The 19,907-nt window shown below is 36.2% G+C and overlaps 2 protein-coding genes across 2 annotated transcripts; both read right to left on the reverse strand.

Annotated features, from left to right (window-relative positions):
• Positions 1–3,273: 3,273 nt before the first annotated feature.
• LOC117118633 (sphingosine 1-phosphate receptor 1-like) lies at positions 3,274–5,258 on the reverse strand. The gene is made up of 2 exons (XM_033263284.1): positions 5,001–5,258; positions 3,274–4,512 (listed from the first exon to the last, which is right to left on the reverse strand). The coding sequence occupies exon 2, from the start codon at positions 4,478–4,480 to the stop codon at positions 3,509–3,511; it is 972 nt and encodes a 323-aa protein (XP_033119175.1). The 5' UTR covers positions 4,481–4,512; positions 5,001–5,258; the 3' UTR covers positions 3,274–3,508.
• A 587-nt stretch (positions 5,259–5,845) lies between these two features.
• On the reverse strand, positions 5,846–9,001 carry LOC117118634 (sphingosine 1-phosphate receptor 1-like). Its single transcript, XM_033263285.1, has 2 exons — positions 8,811–9,001; positions 5,846–8,432 (listed from the first exon to the last, which is right to left on the reverse strand). The coding sequence occupies exon 2, from the start codon at positions 8,409–8,411 to the stop codon at positions 7,425–7,427; it is 987 nt and encodes a 328-aa protein (XP_033119176.1). The 5' UTR covers positions 8,412–8,432; positions 8,811–9,001; the 3' UTR covers positions 5,846–7,424.
• Between the last annotated feature and the right edge of the window lie 10,906 nt (positions 9,002–19,907).

The raw sequence follows: 19,907 nt of genomic DNA on the forward strand, positions 1-19,907 counted from the left end.
CCCCCGAAGTTGCCCCAACACATAGGGTCCTCGCTCGGGCACCCTTACCCAAAAGGGCTTTGTTGATACATAACAGCATAATGTGTCTCTGAGATCGACTGTGTGACATATATCATAGTATATCCCGTAAAGGTTTAATGGGAGCCCTGTCGGCCTGAGGCCCCCTTAAATTTTCCAGTGTTTTAAAAATGGAAATTCGCATTTTAAATCTATGAGTGCCATTTCCGGCCACTTCGAGGTGCCGTATTCATAAATGATCTTACCTTAGCCCCTGATCTTACCTTAGCCCCTTAGTGTGTGACAGTCCCTCCCTTCCCACATTCCCTCTATTTTGAATACCTTGATCTGCAACAGATATCATATAATTTATTTCGTTAAAAGCAATCTAGAATACAATGCCAAATATTAGAAAAACGAGCACATTTAAATTCCCACAATCAAAGTGGTGGCCGGATCAAAAAAGGGCCCTTAGTCTCAGCCACAAGGCCCCGGGCCCATCGTTAGGCCACTGCCGGTGTAGTACCCAATCACCACCAGAAGGACCTCACTGGAAACAAGTATTCTTCCGACTTTTGTTGGTTATCCTTGATGTTTATACCGAATATATCCATCCACCCATAAGGGACAAATATAGAGAAAGAATTTTGTTTAGAAATGGTGGAGACCACAGACATTAAAAAAATAGCTTGTTTTGGAGTAGGCCTACAGTGACGTCATGCTCCCTTCTTTCTGGTCTTTTTTCTTTATGTTTTTAGGGTTTAGATAGACCCGTGTCTCCTGGACCCACCCTGAAACGATTGATTGTTTGATAATACTTATTTATATTGGCAAAGCTAAGAAAATGCACGTGCATAAATAATGCACAAGGAGGCATTAGAAAGAAATGGGAAAGGAAAGAAAAGGTAATTAAAAGAAAAAGGAAGACGAAAGAAAGAAAAGGTAGGTAAATAACAATCACGGAAAGTTAAGGAAGCATAGAATGAAAGTAAAAGAGAAGATAAGTAAGTAATTAGACGGTTAGCTAATACTAAAATAGAAAACAAAAACAAGGAACGTGAAAGTGAAATATAAGGTCAGCTAACATATTTTTTCCCTCTAGGGTCCTCCTTTTGTTTTGCACTGTTGAAGCTTGTCAACTACTGTAGTAGTCAATGACAACCACTTGTTCTGTCGATTCAGAACGGTTAAGAACTTTATTTATTATTATATGCATAGACCTAATATGTTGGACCCAAATATTCAAATTGAAAATGTGTGCAAAATATTATTCACACAACATTTTTTGGCATTGTCTAATAATTACAGTCTTTTCATTCTTAACACTTATCTCTAGGGGGATTACCCACCACGGTGTCACTTCGTGAGCAAAAATATTTTACTGATGCATGGTGCTCCTAACATTGTTTCGGCCCGGGACCCACGACTCGTTGTCACTGGGAGGATTATGCCTATTAATGTTTAACAAATCAATCAGCCAATCAAATATATTATACAGCACGTAACATAACGGTACCTTTGTTCATAGTTACAAGTATTACTGTATGTAGAATCATCAATAAATAGGAAAACACAACATACTGTATTTGCCTTGGCCACCATGAAGTAAGAGTGGGGCCCCTGGCCTATCTGGGGTTCAATTGGACTCGGAGGAACTAAGTATTTACCCAGAAAGCACAGGTGTACATATCTGGTCAAACCTCCATAGTAAAATGATGGGTCGTAGTTGGACTGAACCCATCTAATATATCAGCCAAAGAGTGTGTTTGTGGGATTTTGTTCTATTTGATTTTTTATAGAAAAAGTTACAAGGCGTTTTATTAAAGTGATGGTAATACAGTAGTAAGAAGGGCTCGGCCCCCGTGGCCTCTCAAGGACCCATTTGAGCGGGGAATTGGTCCATAAAGCACATGCGTTATGCACGATTAAGGCTCGATAGTAAAATGCTAGTTAGTAGTAAGAGAACCCACCCTCTTCCCCCTCCATTCCGAGAGTGCATAAACATTAGGCAACTGAGTCCTGTTAATTTTTATACAGAATGCCATAATTAGATTTACAGGACAATATATGAAAAACTACACAATTTCTGATATGTATATACTGGAAAACATAACTCATCATTGGCAGAGCTTTCAAATGATAACGAACACACCAACTTTTGGTAAGTTTGATTTTTTGACCTTTTGTGTCATGTGACTTTATATATTGGTCTATATCGCTTTAGATATGTGTTATGTTGTTTGGTGTAATGACAATACATGATCAGTGTATAATTCCCTTTCCAGTGACACCAATCATGACCATGTTTTATGTGGTGCGTCAGCCATCTTGGAATTCAAAATGGCGGCCGATGATGTTGGGAAAAAATGGCACCAAACTTTTTTTAATCCAGCGCAGTAAAAATTATAAAATTAGTCAATAAAATATATTTTTGCACAGAAATCTATCTGCATTACATAGAAAACTATACTAGTAGCTTATATACTCGTTCTTATTTTATGTACATTTTAAGTATATTTTGCGATTATTTTAAAACAAATAAACACCTATTTTTGAATTATGTTCCATTGTGGCATGAGTGACAGTAGTTTTTATATGTCTAGTTTGTTGCCTTAGGGTGACCAGAAGGGATTAATTAGGATATCTGGCTATGTGGATTGCTTCTAACATTCCACTCCCCCTAACTCATTTTTTCCAGATTTTTTTTATGAAAATATCGGGAATAATGATGGTAGTGATTGATTAGAGATGTTGTCCAAAAATGCGATTTGAGAAAAATCTAAAAATAAAAGGGTGTATTATGTATAATATAGATAAGTTTATGACATTGTTGATCACAGACATAAAAAAAATAAAAATATACATAGCATATATATATAACAATATTTTGCACAGACAATTCACAAATGCTTATCAATTTAATGTAAATGAACTAAACTTCTTAATACAGGTTATTAGCTTTACTGCCCTAATTTTTTGTTTTGACACCAAATAACCAGAGAAACAACAAATATACTTCGAATTTATATTACATACGTTTAGCAAGTTCAAAGTGGTTCTGCCTTAAATGCTATAAGGCAGTTGCTGGTACCTGTTCTGTTCATCATCATGCTCTGTATCCGTGCGGTCATTCTAAATTTATCAATCTTTCCATACGAATTCAAATTTAACTAACGTAGGCCTATTCCGTTTCGTTTGGAAACAACTTTGTTTGTCATCATCACTCATCGTAATGAGATCTTTATAAAGTTACATCGGTTTGGAGGCTTGCACAGGCAAATTCGTTATAGGCCTATGAGAGAGAAAAAAATGCAATGAATTTCATGATAGGCCTAAATATATTCTGAATTTTCTCAGTAAAAGTCAATATCATAAATATTTTAAGAAGAACTCAAAATGTCTCTACAACAGACTTTTTACATACAGCACACCAACTTATGCATATGTTTTTATGTACCGGTACGTATTATGTTTTTCTATTATTTTAGAAGGTAACCGTCCCATGTATTACTTATCTTGTTAAGTTCGATGAGGTTGTATTTTGAGAACCTGAATTCTCAACGACTGGTGCTCTTTTAAAGCAACAGATAGGCCTATACCCTTTTTTACAACACTCGAACAATTCCGAAATCCCTTCGCGAAAATCCGGTAACCTAAGCCAATATATAATTGGGTTTAAGGCGGAATTCAGTAATGACATACCAACACCAATATAGAAAAGCAAAGTAGTTGAGCCAATGCAAGTACTCTCTTCTTCATCAATTTTAAAAAACGTTGTGTATGTAATTCGGATACATTCTATAGCCCATGGCAACCAACAAACAGCATAAACTGCAACTAACACAACGTAAGCCTTTAGGACAAGCTTAGTAAGATTATAGTTTTCGCTTCGGTTTAAATTAGTAGACATTCGTTTTTCATGGGAGCGTATCTTAACATATATTGCAAGGTACAATACAGATATACCAGCCATTACCACAAAAATACACACTGGTTCAAAAATGAGGAAAACAAGGAGATGTAGATTATAGTCATATATAATAATAGGCAACAGTATAACAAACGGTATCATCCACGCAGCAGCCGACACTCCCACAAGTTGACGTGTAGTGCCAATGTGTGCGTTTCTACTTTTCGTAAATACAACAATCTTCAGGAAGCGTTCGGTGGCGATTGCAAAGATGGTGAAGACGGACGAAATGCCGACAATAAAGCTCATGCTTTCAGTATAATTTTTGTTGTAAATGACACTACAGGGATAAATAAAGCCAGCCATTAGGTCCGTCAGAGCTAAGTTGAAGATGAGTATATGTCGACGTTTGTGCAGTCGTTTCACAAGAATTATCGTCACCAGGATGATAGTATTTTCAATGATGGAGCAGATGCACATAAAGAAGAAGTAAACCGTAAAAATCGTCGCCCCTGTTGTGCTAGCGAATATATCAGAGTCCATACCCTCGACAGGTTCCACGGAACAGTTCATCTTTGCGGCTACTTCAACAACTTTTTCCGTGCCTTTAATTACAAAATATACATACCGTAGTTCATTTTCGTATTTATGAGTATCACAGTTAGGCCTAGGTACAATTACGTATAGGCCTAACAATAGTAGTTAACAATTATATTACGACTCGAACCTTTCTAAACTTTTATTTACGAGAACCAAGCTCATGATACAGAAAATGATAATAGGCCTATAAAGATTTGAGAAAGTGTAGGCCTAATGACTTGTAAAAATATTTTCATAATGTGTGTTGACGATAGGCCAACAGTAAAAAACATAATCATGCTAATTATCGATTGGATTTGAGCAATACAGTATATATCTGTGGTACTTCTGTTTCCGAGATCATTTATTTATCTTAAGCTTATAATAATAATTAATTAATGATAAAATAATTAAGTAATAATAAGACATAGAATCAAGAGGCACAAACCAAATATATAGCGGCACTGAAACAAAAGCCATAAACTTAATAATAAACAGTTAAACAATATCTTACCTTAGAAGTAACAACACTCATCAGGTTTATACAACTGATTGTACCGCAGACGTGAGATTGTTATATAAATCTTCATTAAGGAAATTATATTGTTTTATTGATTATAAGATTACAGTATTACTTTGTCTTCGAAAGCAGGGTAGTACTGTCCAGGTAGATCGACCTGTATTATTATAGTTGACGAAGGTCAGAAGTGCAGCAAGAAACATGCACAAAGGCGAATTTAAAATTGTAAAAATAATTATAACTCTGTGCTTTAAATTTGTTTTTTACTTTTCAAGGAAGATTTCTGTACACAGACACACAGTGCTTATGTTGGGTAGCTTGTTTTTGTTTCCCCCGATTATTACCTTGAAAAACACAAGCACACAAAATATCCCCTTAATAACATGGCCGGCGGAAGCGGCCCCCCCCCCCCCACTTTTTGGCGAAAAATATATAATGTTCTGTGAGCTTCCGATAGTGAAGAGGATTGTTTAGTTGTCTTAAGGACTCCTCTTCATAGAATTTAGTGTCCATTACGACAGTGGCAGAGCCTTTATCAGCTGGTTTGATGATAATATCATCACGCTGGCGCAAATTGGCGATGGCCTGCCTCTCATTTTTTGTGAGATTGTCGCGGAAATCTGGACTAGGAGTGTGGTTTTTAACGTCCTCCTCAATGGCCTGAATGAAAGTTTCTATATATATATATACATAGACAAAAGAAGAGAAATCTGCAAGTGTAAAAATTCTCCATCCGGTATTCTAAACCGTTGATGGGATGTGAAGTGTCCAGACACAAGTGTGTAATTTAAATTAGAGATGTAACCATTTTCTTAGAAATGACATTCAGTGGCTTGTAAGGTGATTTCAATAAAAGAATATATAATATAGTGATATAAATTATTCGCTTCCTTTTATGATCCCAAAATCCACATAATATATAAAGCCGGACAATATAGAGCATGGTGTAAAAATATACAATTGCGTAATTAAATATAATCATTAACTTTGCAACAACGGATGTAAAGTAAGCTCTCAATTAATGCTGCTAATAAATATCATCCAGTGTTACTAAATTTAACGATTAGTGGTTTACACTGTATTAAATTCATCAAAATATTAGCGATGTTATTCTTTTCAATACGTAACTTAGAGGCCATGTATTTTAAATTTTCTGGTCATGCTAAAAAATATTATGTATAGACCTATTCGAAAAGAAAACACGTTTGGTCATTCCTTATACAACACCATGTGGTAAAAGTGAAAAGTCAGTTACATGCGATTTTAATGTTCACAGTGCAACTTATTACTGATGTTCAAAGTACTCGTAATCATTTCCAATAAAATTTAAGTTTTCCTTCAGTGCCTCTCCCACCAAGATCAAATCTGACTTCTGTAAAAGTTTGGCTGCTGATGAAGTTGCTCTTACTAAATCGACCATTCATGCTACCTCTGTAATTATTTAATACTCTGTCTCAGATATTTAACCTTCTTCATAAGCTTGGCGACGATCTAGCTTGGGGGAAAGCATGTTGTTGCTTTCTCTAAACCAAACATCCCCCGAAACCCAAAACAATTGGAAACTGCAGACTCATTTCTATGTCATGCGATTCGTAAGGTTATATTAAAGTTTATTTCTGCTAAAATGTTTTCCAATTGTCTCTAACTCTATTATTCATTTCCAATATTGATTTCTTACAACCTCTTAAAATTATTTCATATTTAGCCATATACGGTAAAAATATAAATATGATAAAACTCTATATTTAAGTTTTCTCTAATTGATCCGGATAATATACCGCAACACGTCATGCAATGATGACTCATCGTAACGCATTTCCTGAAAACAAGAGTATTAATCCCTATTGATTATTGACGGTTGATGTACACATGATGTCATATTTGGTATCTTTTTAAGAACAATAAATCTTCACAAAAAGGAAACCAAAACTATCTGAAAATTCACTGTAGATACAAAGATAATCAATCAATCAATCAATCAATCAATGGATTTATATAAGAGAATATTTATTATCAACCTTGTAAAAATGTAAACTTTCCACCGGGTACAAATTATTGCCATTAGCCATTTTGATATAATACGGTAACAACACGCAACAATTGAGTGATGACGTGATTCTTACACACAGATGACGTAAATGATTTAGTGTAGTATAATTATTGCTTTCAAATTTCAATAATACAAAATTACGAATACTGTACAACACAATTAAGTAAATTACTACAAGCAGAAGACTATAAGAAATAAATACAACAGCAAACGCTAACCTAAAAGCTGATTCAACAAATGTAAAGCAAAGAGCCCCAGAAAGGGTCATAAACGGAGTTAAAAAGATAAAATAACACATTGAACCTTCAATATAAGAGAATAGTTACTAATACATACTGCAACAATGTCAAACAATTTTTACCGTCCTGTCAAGTTAACTCTATATCATCTATAGAATTTGTGATATGACGACCGGTTGTATTCAGAGGACTACAATTTTCAACGACTGGTGCTTTTTTAAAACAACATCCAATTAATTCTGTAATACCTTTGCGGAAATCAGGTAACCTAAGAAAATATATAATCGGGTTTACGGCGGAATTCAGTAATACCATAGCAACACCGATATAGAAAGCCAAAGTAGAGACAATGCAGCGATTCTCTTCATCAAACCCAAAATACATTGTGTACATAATTCGAAGAGATTCTATCCCCCATGGCAACCAACAAATAGCGTACACTACAACTATAACTACGTAGGCCTGTAGAACAAGTTTAGTAAACTTGTATTTTTCTGGGAGGTTTAAATTAGAAGACATTCGTTTATCATGAGAGCGTATCTTTACGTATATTGCAAGGTAAAGTACAGATATTGCAGTCATTACCACAAAAATGCACAGTGGTCCAAGAGTGAGGAAAATAACAAGGTGTAACGTATAGTTATATACAGAAATAGGAAAAAGGGTAATAGACGGTATCACCCACGCAATAATCGACGCTCCCAAAAGTTGACGCTTAGTGCCAATGTGCGAGCTATGGTTTGTAAATACAACAATCTTCACAAAGCGTTCGATGGCGATTGCGAGGATGGTGAAGACGGATACAAAACCAATAATAAAACCGATGCTTTCCATATACGTTTGATTGAAAATGACACTAGATGGATAAATCACACCAGCCATTAAGTCCGTAACAGCTAAGTTAAAGATGAGGATATTTCGACGCTTGTGCAGTCGTTTTATGCGAATTATTGCCATCAGGATGATTGTATTTTCCACGATTGAGCAGATGCATATTAAGAAGAAGTAAATAGTGAACAAAATAAATCCTGTAGAGGTAGCGAACAAACCAGAATCCATAAGGTCCACAGGGTCTAGAGAACAGTTTGTTATAATATTAATTACGTCCATTTCCATGGTTTAACTTTGTATCCGTGCCTATATAACAATATAAGGTGAGAAAAAAGAACAACGTGTAGTAAGACGACGAGAAATGATATACAAACGAATAATTTAAATGCCCACAACACTGAAAATCATCTATGATAAAAAAAAAAATACACACAATTAACTAAAAACACCAATGGTTCTGCAATTACAGAAATTTATCCGATTCTATTAAAGTAAACAAAAACATATTTGCCCAAATTTCATCGAATATAATTTAGATAGGCCTATATATTGATTGGTATGGATTTCATATGATCGTGCTGACGTCGTATTGATACCAATGAATGAAAGTAGAGGCTTACAAAAAAAAAAAAAAAAAAAAAAAAAAAAAACCTATCAGAACAATAAGTTTAAAAGAACACTCACCTGTTTCTAGAAGTGACGGTGTAAAAAATACTGTAGATATCAACGATTTTAATATTATAACCACTCGTCTTCAAAATCCAATTTGTGGCCCGTTCAACACCGTTATTGATTGAACCAATCGAGGTTGACTATTCTAATGAGAAGCATCTGAAGTTTTCACACATATAAGCCTATGTTGAAATCACGAGTACCACTTGACACCGTTTATGTTCTTATGTTCTTACAAAAGTAAGGTTATTCATCGGAAATTTCGCTTTCTATGCGGAAATACTCTTTATTTTCTGATCAATTAAAATCCAGGAAACTGGAAACTTTGTAAGCCAAACTTTCCGGAATTGGAATTGCATTGTTCAAAGTTGAATATAACTTGCTATGTAGCTATGAATACATGTTTAGTGTTTGAGGTGTTTTTGTTATAGCCGATTTTTGTTATAGGCCTATACTGCAGCTTTTGTACTGCTGTTACAAACCATGGAAAGTTGAAGTTAAAGTGCAATACCAACAAGTGTCCAAAGGGTTAAAAACATGCATTCTGTCTAGGGCCGCTGATGGGTCAACATGCCTAGGCTGGGGACGGGTGCGATGTGAGCGGTAGTGTCACGGAGTTTGTGGGGTCCTAGCAGTGACTATTATTGGGGGCCCTAAAGCGAGCGTAGCAAGCGTTAAGTTTGTAAACGGTGTGAACAAACAGACGCTGGGGCCAGGGGGCATGTAGGGGCCCTGGTCGGGGTCCAGGCGCTCAGAGTTTATGGTATTTAACTGTTAACTGCGTTGTCAGAGAACACAGAATGGCCCATGACTGATGAAATATTTGTGACAGTTTCATGACAAAACCAACATAGATCACACAGGCCAACTTTCGGAACTGGTGGCCTACAGTAGGCCTCTATGTAGGTGTAAATAAATGCAAAGAATACTTTAGTGAGAAACAAAATATATATACAAACTGGTCACGCGATCAAGTGTGGTTCGCAAGACAAACTGCAACTTAAACAAAAAACTGCAGCGATTATTTACATCCTGAGGTAATGCGGTTTCTGTATGATAATATCGTACTAGACCATTGCATTTTCAATGTTTAAAACTGTCGGGGCCCCATTGAATGAAACTAGGCCTATATTTATATTACATTTTTTAAACTAAAATATCAGGACCCCTCGTTCCTGGGGATCTGGCGCTCCACCCTTCCCCTCCCCGTCAGCATCCGAGGGTGACCCCACTGGTAAGCGGACAGCATGAGCAGAGATTTTAGAAATTAGGACAGTTGTTATTTTAGACCTCAATTTTAGAAATTACAATCACAACCACTTTTGTTGAATCGGCACATTAATTATAATCAAATTAGTCATAACACCCGAAAGTAGCGTCGGACGACAGGAGGCTGATTCATTCTTGTCCGACAAGAAAAACACCCCTCTCCGTCCGTCCCACCCCAAAACTGTCAAACACAAATTGAACCCCCACCCCCCCCAAAAAATATATACAGTTGTAAGCCTAAGTTCTTGACTAAAATCATGACGTGTTTAGTTGGCTTCCTCATTTCAATGTCAATACGAAAACCAAATTTTCTATAACTTTAACACTTTATCCGGGTATATTGCACTATGCGGTCGAGAGTAGATAGTCATCTTATAACAAAACAATCATTCCGAATTACGTAATAGAAAAATGTTTCATCATCATCATCATCATCATCATCATTAACATTCGCCGTCTATTTCATTATCATTATCATAATTACATTATTATTACCATCATCATCATCATCATCATCATCATCATCATCATCATCATCATCATCATCATCATCATCATCATCATCATCATCATCATCATCATCATCATCATCATCATCATCATCATCATCATCATCATCATCATCATCAGCTTACAAAATTCATGCTAACTAGACGCGGATCCAGACCTTCCCCAACTGTGCCCAGGCGAAGGTCAGGGTGAGAATTCAAAATAAAATGTTGACCATTTTTTCCAACAATCATACTTACTTTCCTTGACACTTATTTTGAACATTACCATTACGAAAATGTTTAAATCCACACTATCCTATACCTTACACTTTTAAACTGATTGTACTGTAGGCCCTACCAGAGAGAGAGAGAGAGGTATACATATTTCCAATACATTATGGTCTTCCACTTCTATAGCGCATTATACAGTACATCAAACATTATGTAACTACTAATAATACTTAGGTCCAGTGGCGTAGGTATGGACAGTGCAGTCAGTGCACAGCACTGGGGCCCGGGGCTATTGGGGGCTCGTTCAATAGGTCTAATGATCTAAAAATATAACTTTAAAAAAATCCTAATTAAACTTTAAAAGGACCCTTAAAAAATAATTGGTTTTAGATGCTATATATTATTGATTATATTCATTACAATTTACCTATTACCTACTTCCCAAACGCTGCAAGTTAAAAAACAACAAAACAAGCCCTTACGTATACGATGCACTACTTTTTTGAAATCACATTTCTAAAGCAATAAAAAATGTGGTATTAAAGTTGGTTGAACTATTATTGTGTACGTTTTTAAACACTTCAGATCATCATAACATCATGAATACATTTTAGATTCAATTCACTGCAAGTAGGTCGATGACTGTTATATTATTGAATGATAAATGTTATTTTCGTGACGATAGACAATACCTGGATTTGCGTCAGGAGAATCAATTAGGGGGCCTATATGTATTTTTCCCAACCTGTCGTTAAAATATATTGAATACTCAGTGCGTTATTCAATATACATTTTTAAATCATATTTCTAAAGCAATAAAATATCGTCACGCACATTTGTATTTGTAGTATTTGAAGTTGGTTCAACTATTGTGTACCTGGATTTGCGTTAGGGGGCTTTTATGGCTTTTAAATATGTACATTTAACCTGTCGTGAAAATGTACTGAATATTCCATGCGTGTGAAAACACTTGCCAAAAATGCTCTAGGCCTATACTTACTATTATTATTGAATGGCAATTGTTATTATCGTGATGGAATATAAAATCAAGGGCGTCGATCCGTGGTTGAAAGTGGGGTGGTGAAGGGGGAACGAAATGAAAAAAAATTTTTGGTTGGGTACCAGGGGGCGAAGTTCCCGAGAAGCTCTGGCGCCTATAGCCTTTTAATTGATTTTAAGCAATGCAATTAACATTTATTTCCATACGAAATTTTTAAAATATCCGGTGGCGGATCCAGTAATTTGAAATAGAGCTGGGCCCAGAGAGGGACCTTTACAGATGGAGAGTGTAGACGACCTCAGCCCCACCATGGTTGGGGCTGAGGTAAGAAAATTTATGATTATGGCGAACAAGGGCGAATTTATCGTCGCCCTATTCTTGTATTTGTTTTAAATGCAAAAAATGCTCTAATTACTAAGGTTATGAAAAGTGTTTTTTAGTACTTTTTGATAATTACTCCATGTTTGCATTACAGTCTTTGCAAATCCGACTACCAAGATGGCCTCTAACAAGTTAAAACTATAATAGAATTGCACACTTTTCAGCTTAAAAAAGAAAGTGTATGTTTTACTAGAGTGCACGAGAAGCACACACACAAGACGAGTGACCATTATTTTTTTTTAACGGTAAACAAAGGGGGGTGCCTAGCCACCCTATTCACACCCTTCCCCCCCAGATCCGCCACTGATTGGGGTTTTGTATTTTAAAAAAGCAAACTATATATATTTGTAATTGAATTATATAATTTTGTAATTGTATTTGTAGATTTACGATTTAGGTCTATATTTGTAAATGGGAGCAACTTTAATTGTGTAATTGTTAATCACCCCATAGGAATTTAAATTATTTTTACGTATGTAGGTGTGTCAGAAGGTACACAAATGAATGGTGTAGTAGTGTGAGACAGGGGCGGTTTTGCCTCTATTTTAAAAATTTCAATGCATATTAATGTTATGTGCTACTTTATCTCCCCCTTTGAAAAACTTTGGATCGCCCCTGTGACAAGTATCAACAGTACAGTAATAATGACATCATACCAATTTTCTTCTAAAGTTCAAAACCCACTGTTTTTTTTCTGTTTTTTTTTTAAATATGTAGAAAGGATAACATTGACTAAGTTAGTATAATTTAAGATATATCATTATTTTTATGAATGTGGGTATGTTTGTTTGTTTATTTATTTATTTACTCAAAGATAGAGATGGCAGGCTATAAAGGAAATTCCTATTCTCAATAGAATTCACTTACCATATACAATCAGAACAAATTGAACTTTATTATTTGTTAACCTAAAAATCCATTAAATACGACTTGCTATACATCCCCGGAACCGACTGGGGCTTTCCCCTGCCTCCCAGGCAAAGCTTGAGCAAATTGTTAGCTCAAAAATAGAAATAATAGAAATTTTAAAGTAATTCGTATATAACTCGCACAGGTTGTTGTTCGCACAAGTGGATCTTCTTCCGCTCGAACTAGCATCCGCTCGAAAAGAAATCCGCTCGAATTCGCTCGAAGTGGCATCCGCTCGAATTGACTGGGTTCCTAGGCTGGGACATGAAAGGTTGTTGTTTGTTGTTATTTCGCAATTCGCGACGTCATCAACGAGTACAATAGATTCAATCCCGTAACATGATTGGTCTATTTTTTTCTAATTTGCATAATGAATTTTTCCAAAATTTTTGTCTATTTAAAAAAAAGTGTGTAAGTTATGGAGATGGTAACAATCATAAATCGATTATAAATTTAATTATACATTTTTAGACAAAAAATAGACCCTCTTGGCCCACGACCCATTTTTTTTGACACCATGACCATGCATAATATTAACCTGTAGTGTATATATACGAAGAATTTTTTCTAGTAGGTTGACTAACAGGTACTTGGTGTGGTACTAGGTTTATTGTATTTATGGCTTAGGGGCCGCGGTTTATCTCCCTCCATTTAGTCATGCTGGATCAGGGGTAGTAAACTCAGCGATCGTGGGTTCGATTCCCACACGGGGCAAGTTTTTTTTTTTATTTTTAATTTTCTTTATTAAAAAAATTTTTTTTAAGGTCGTGGGTTCGATTCCCACACGAGCCAGTTTTTTTTAAATTTTCTTTTTAAGGCAGTTTAGTTGATGGTGGATAATGATAGCAAACCTGGAGGTCGTGGGTTCGATTCCCACACGAGCCAATTTAAAAAAAAAATTTTTTAAGGCAGTTTAGTTGATGGTGGATAATGATAGCAAACCTGGAGGTTGTGTGTTCGATTCCCATACGAACCAATTTTTTTTTTAAGGTTGAAGGTGGATAATGAATAGCAAACCTGGTGGTTGTGTGTTTAATTCCCACACGAACCATTTTTTTAAAGGCAGTTTAGTTGATCGTGGATAATGAATAGCAAACCTAGAGGTTGTGTGTTGGATTCCCACACGAACCAATTTTTGTTTTTTTTTGTTTTTTGGTTTTTTTGCGGGCTTAATTCCTAGACAGGATTGTTCATTCAATTCATATTGAAATTAGTGTTTTGATGGTAATTTTTTTTTTATTCAATGGGAATTCATATATTTTATATGAGAAGAATCTATGAATATTTTACTGTTTACTGGGCTGGGGCGGGGGGATGAACAAGAACATATTTGATTGGTGAACAGCCGAAATGGCAATTTAAAGCCAACGAAGTCGCTAGAGGTAAAAATGCAGCCTCTACGCGGTGGACTTTTTCAAGCAATACAGGATTGGATTGCCTTCCAAATACAGAAGGCAATACAAAAATCCGACAAGTATTTGCTGAGATACGACTGTGGAAAGACAAAATATGACCTAAAAACATCTAATGTCAGCGTGAAACACTTTTGCTAGGCTATTCTCGCTCTTAAACTTGGTTGAAAATGTTGCAAGAAAAACATGTCGTATTTTTTAGAGCTTTTAGAGAAATATGTATGGCTGATAATTTTACGTTATTTCGTCAGGTCGAGGTGTTTTCACTTTATTTGACAATAGACTGATATTATTTCCTCTCACAATAGTGTAGTCGTAATATTACTAATAAAAAAGTGTGAAATTCAAAAGGGGAAGAAAAGCAACAATCTCTTGATTGATTTTAAAAGTAGTGTACATGCAAAAAGATTAAATTAATGATCACTGTTTTAAGTTTATCTTATTTGTTTTTCATGGTTCGAATTTTGAATACGTCACAAGCTAATCAGTAGTTAATAAAATCATTATTTTTATGAATGTTAGTTTTTCACGAATTATATAAGCGGGCATAATTATGACAAAAAGGATAATTTAAAAACATTTTTATGATGAGTATTTCAGTGGCAGATTCAAGGGGCCCCGCCGGCCCACCATCCCTAATTTTTTTTTCGAAATTTTAAAGTGGAGAAAAATGAAAATTATATTCAAATTTAGTCTGAGAGTGCCATTTCCGACCAACTAGAGGTGCCATAATCATAAATTTTCTTACCTCAGCCCCAACCATGGTGGGGCTGAGGTCGTCTACACTCTCCATCTGTAAAGGTCCCTCTCTCGGCCCAGCTCTATTTCAAATTACTGGATCCGCCACCGGATATTTTAAAAATTTCGTATGGAAATAAATGTTAATTGCATTGCTTAAAATCAATTAAAAGGATATAGGCGCCAGACCTTATCGGGAACTTCGCCCCCTGGTACCCAACCAAAAACTTATTTTTCATTTCGTTCCCCCTCCACCACCCCACTTTCAACCACGGGTCGACGCCCTTGATTGTATATTCCATCACGATAATAACAATTGCCATTCAATAATAGTAGTAAGTATAGGCCTAGAGCATTTTTGGCAAGTGTTTTCACACGCATGGAATATTCAGTACATTTTTACGACAGGTTGGGCAAAATTGCACATAAAAGAACCAACTTCAAAATATCACAAATACAAATGTGCGTGACGATATTTTATTGCTTTAAAATGTATATTGAATCACGCACTGAGTATTCAATATATTTTCACGACAGGTTGGGCAAAATACATACAGGCCTCCTAATTGATTCTGACGCAAATCCAGGTATTGTCTATCGTCACGAAAATAACATTTACCATTCAATAATAGAACAGTCATCGACCTACTTGCAGTGAATTGAATCTAAAATGTATTCATGATGTTATGATGATCTGGGGTGTTTAAAAACGTACACAATAATAGTTCAACCAACTTTAATACCACAAACACAAATGTGCGTGACGATATTATATTGCTTTAGAAATGTAATTTCAAAAAAGTAGTGCATCGTATACGTAAGGGCTTGTTTTGTTGTTGTTTTTTTACTTGCAGCGTTTGTTAAGTAGGTAATAGGTAAATTGTAATGAATATAATCAATAATATATACCGGTAGCATCTAAAACCTATTATATTGAAGGGTCCTTTTAAAGTTTAAATAGGATTTTTTAAAATTATATTTTTTGATCATTAGACCTATTGAACGAACCCCCCAATAGTCCCGGACCCCAGTGCTGTGCACTTACTGCACTGTCCATACCTACGCCACTGGACCTAAGTATTATTACATAACGTTTGCTATGCACTGTACCATGCGCTATATAGTGGAAGACCATAATGTATTGGAGATATACCCTCTCTCTCTCTCTCTCTCTGTTAGGGCCTACAGTACAATCAGTTTAAAAGTGCAAGGTATAGGATAGTGTCGATTTAAACATTTTCCTAATGGTAATGTTCAAAATAAGTGTCAAGGAATGTAAGTATGATTGTTGGAAAAAATGGTCAACATTTTATTTTGAATTCTCACACCCTGACCTTCGCCTGGGCGCAGTGGGCGAAGGTCTGGATGATCCACGTCTAGTTAGCATGAATTTTGTAAGCCAGGACCCATAGTATTTTGTTAGGTTTCTTCACAGAGGGGGTTCGTCCGAACCCCTGAACCCCCCTGGATCCGCCACTGACTATCATCCTGCTCACAACCAAAAATAAACATTGTTTGGTGAATTTGTGAAGATTAAAAATTGTAATAGGCGAGGATCAAGTATTGGTGCAGTTTAGTTTAGTGAAGTGTGGTAATCACAACGAATTCCTGAGCTGTTCCGTGGTAATAAAGATGCAAAACCCAAAATTTGAGAAGTTAAAACTTGCATCAAATATAAAACGTGTAATAAAATAATTATTTGAAGGGAGGCACATTAATAGGAGCAGATGGATCTCTCCAGGCATGTTAAAATCATGAAAGAAGAATATAATCAATTACTAGTAGCAACTTTATCACAATATTTTCATTTCTATGATTTGAGAAAGTAAGGTATTATTATTTCGATTGTTTTTAATTCTGCAGTTAGCTATAGATAAAAAGAAAATAACAAAAAGAAACACTTTTACATTAGATACTTCAACTGTTGTTGGCCAATCAAACTGGAGCTTTAAGAAGTTACTTCGGTTTAGTTTACTTTAGTTAGCCCAATGCTTATTTGAACTAAAGACGAAACACAAACACTCAATTTATCACGAAAACATATGTAAAGTCAATACAAAGTATATTTTCGAATAATAGGCCTACACAATACGAAAGTACATTTAAGTTATTAAACAAGCGCTTGGCGACGCGACACCGTCTGCTAAATATAGCTTGAACACCAATTTATGTACAGCATAACAACGGCGAAAAGCGATGGTGTTGCCAAATAGGGAACAACGTGGGTCTAATAAAGCTAGCTTACATCTTGTACAGGCTGACTCGAAATTACAGTATTAAGCCGGGAACTCATCACTGCGTCGTACGACCGTCGACCGACGAATCCAACTCTGCTCCCTGGCTCCCTGTGAGCGCACGACGGACGCCAGCCCCCGTAGCCAAGTTGGGCCGTTTGGAGGGCAGGGGCCATTCCATTGTTTAATTCCCCTGTTAAATTTCCCCCTATAAGAACCAAAGTGAAAACTGAGTACGGAAAAATAACAAGAAATTAAACAAAAACATTTATTTCTTTAAATTTATATAGGCCCTCCATATGCCTAATGCAGCCTCATTTTCATTTTCATGAGTGATCATTATTCTATCCCCAAAACTTAGACTAGGAAATAAACGAAATGTTGTCAGAGGAGACTTTATACTTCTAGGAGTTATTGTGTATAAACTGCTCTCTGTGGTATTCCTGGGATTTTAAATCCATAGATATTTAAAGGCTGTTGTATAAACCATATTCCAATCCTCAAGACGTGGCCGGGATAATTTCGGAATCGTGCCTCTTAGGACCTATGGGTAGCACACGTTGCTGTTTGCACAAACGTCAGTCTACAACTTTTAAAAGTAACGTTCATTAAATTAAAGAATGCCTGGTAGTCACCCCTCCCTTTGTACCCAAAATGCACAAAAACTTAATCTAAAAAAATTGAACCACATAATGTTAAATTAAGAAAATTTAGAATGAATGCAATTTCTGGGCATATAGTGTTGTTACATCATTGATTTGTTTTCGCCTGTGGTAGGGGCAGAGTCTGAACGGACTGTCATTAAAACGATCTGTTGCACGCGCGTCGTGGCGTTGCGTCTCCATAGAATCGCGTCGGTCGACGACCGTCGGGCGCAGTGAGTGCCTGACTGAACTATTCACTAACATTAGTTTGTTTTATTTGAAGAACAAAGCCATATACTGTTTTTTATTTTCAGGCAATTAATGTTATTTATTCGCGTTAGACATGACCTTTACTTAGCACCCACACATGCCATCATGTTGGTGAGCGTGTATTCATCATGTTAATGCAAATGTAAAAACCACGCACGCATTGTAGGATCTCGGTAAATTGTTTGGTGACAGAACATAGAGTCCTTTCTTGCCTATAATTCCTGTGTGCTACACACGTTGTCGACACTGGAGGCCCCTGTCCGAACTGATGTCGAGCTGCTTTTAACACATGGAAAACACGAAAGAAGTCCTTGAATGCCGTGGCGGAAACCGGGTAACCGCATCCAGTAGATGACGGGATTACAAGCGGAATTGAGTAATACCATTGCAACGGTAAAGTAGTAAAACGAAGAAGCTTCTAGACACCGATCCTCTTCAGCTACCCCAAAATACGTGCTGAAAATGATACGTAATGATTCGATTGCCCACGGCAACCAACACACGACATACAGTACAATAATTATAACATATGCCTTTAAGACAAGAGCTGTCTTATCGTATCTTCTCCGCTGAAATGTGTCCATCATCATCTTGTCATGACATTTCATCTTCCAAAATATCGCGGCGTAAAAGAATGAAACCCCAACCATTACAATCAAGATCAAAAAGGGGCCGAGAGTATAAAATAAGATACGATGAAGTAGGCGATCAGTGAAGAAAACAGCCGTAGTAATGCTAATTGGTATGATCCATGAAAATATTACCACTCCAATAAGTTGCCGTTTTGTGCAAATGTTAGTGTTATTTAACGGAAAAACGACAAGCTTCAGAAACCTCTCGGCTGCGATAGTAAATATGGTAAAAATAGAAGTAATTCCAATTGCGAACCCTATGGCGTCGAAATAAGATGCACTAAACGCGACCATGCAAGGGTAGATAAGTCCAGCAGAGAGGTCGGTAGCTGATAAATTGAAAATCAAAATATTCCTGCATTTTCGTAGGTTTTTTGAGTGAAATATCGCAGCTAAGATGACGACATTGCCGCAGAGACTTGCAAGGCAAACGAGGATGAAATAAATAAAAAATATTAGAAAAACCACGTCATTTTGAAAGATTTTTGTTTCGCGTAATTCAACGTGTTCCAACGAACAATTACTCATTATTTTGAGTTAGATATCATCGGAAAGTACTTGAAAAATATCAACTTCAAATACAGTACAAATAAGTAAAACAATAACTGAAGTAAAAAGGCAATAAATAATAATAATCTCAGGACCGTTTGCCTGTACAATCGCAAACACGGAAATATTTAGTTGCAGATGCGTCGGTATCACATACGGCACTGAAGAGGAACTGCCACAATGCTTCAGGCGCCCGTATCAGTATAGTAGTAATCATGCACGTGACTGCTCCCAGATACAATAATAAAAACGGAACTAATTCGATGAAGTGAAACCTTCACTGACGACTTTAACGGAACGGTAATTGTCTGTGTAGGCTCTTGTTCATGATTCCGTGAAACAAAGATCA

The sequence above is a fragment of the Anneissia japonica genome, unplaced genomic scaffold (genome assembly GCF_011630105.1).
Source record: "Anneissia japonica isolate Jap-2015-1 unplaced genomic scaffold, ASM1163010v1 scaffold376_len1572418_cov194, whole genome shotgun sequence".
Classification (NCBI taxonomy): domain Eukaryota; kingdom Metazoa; phylum Echinodermata; class Crinoidea; order Comatulida; family Comatulidae; genus Anneissia; species Anneissia japonica.

What these genes read in the sequence shown, in the direction of transcription:
- LOC117118633 (XM_033263284.1), bottom strand. Translation starts at nt 4,480, where the DNA reads ATGAACTGTTCCGTGGAACCTGTCGAGGGTATGGACTCTGATATATTC.
- LOC117118634 (XM_033263285.1), bottom strand. Translation starts at nt 8,411, where the DNA reads ATGGAAATGGACGTAATTAATATTATAACAAACTGTTCTCTAGACCCT.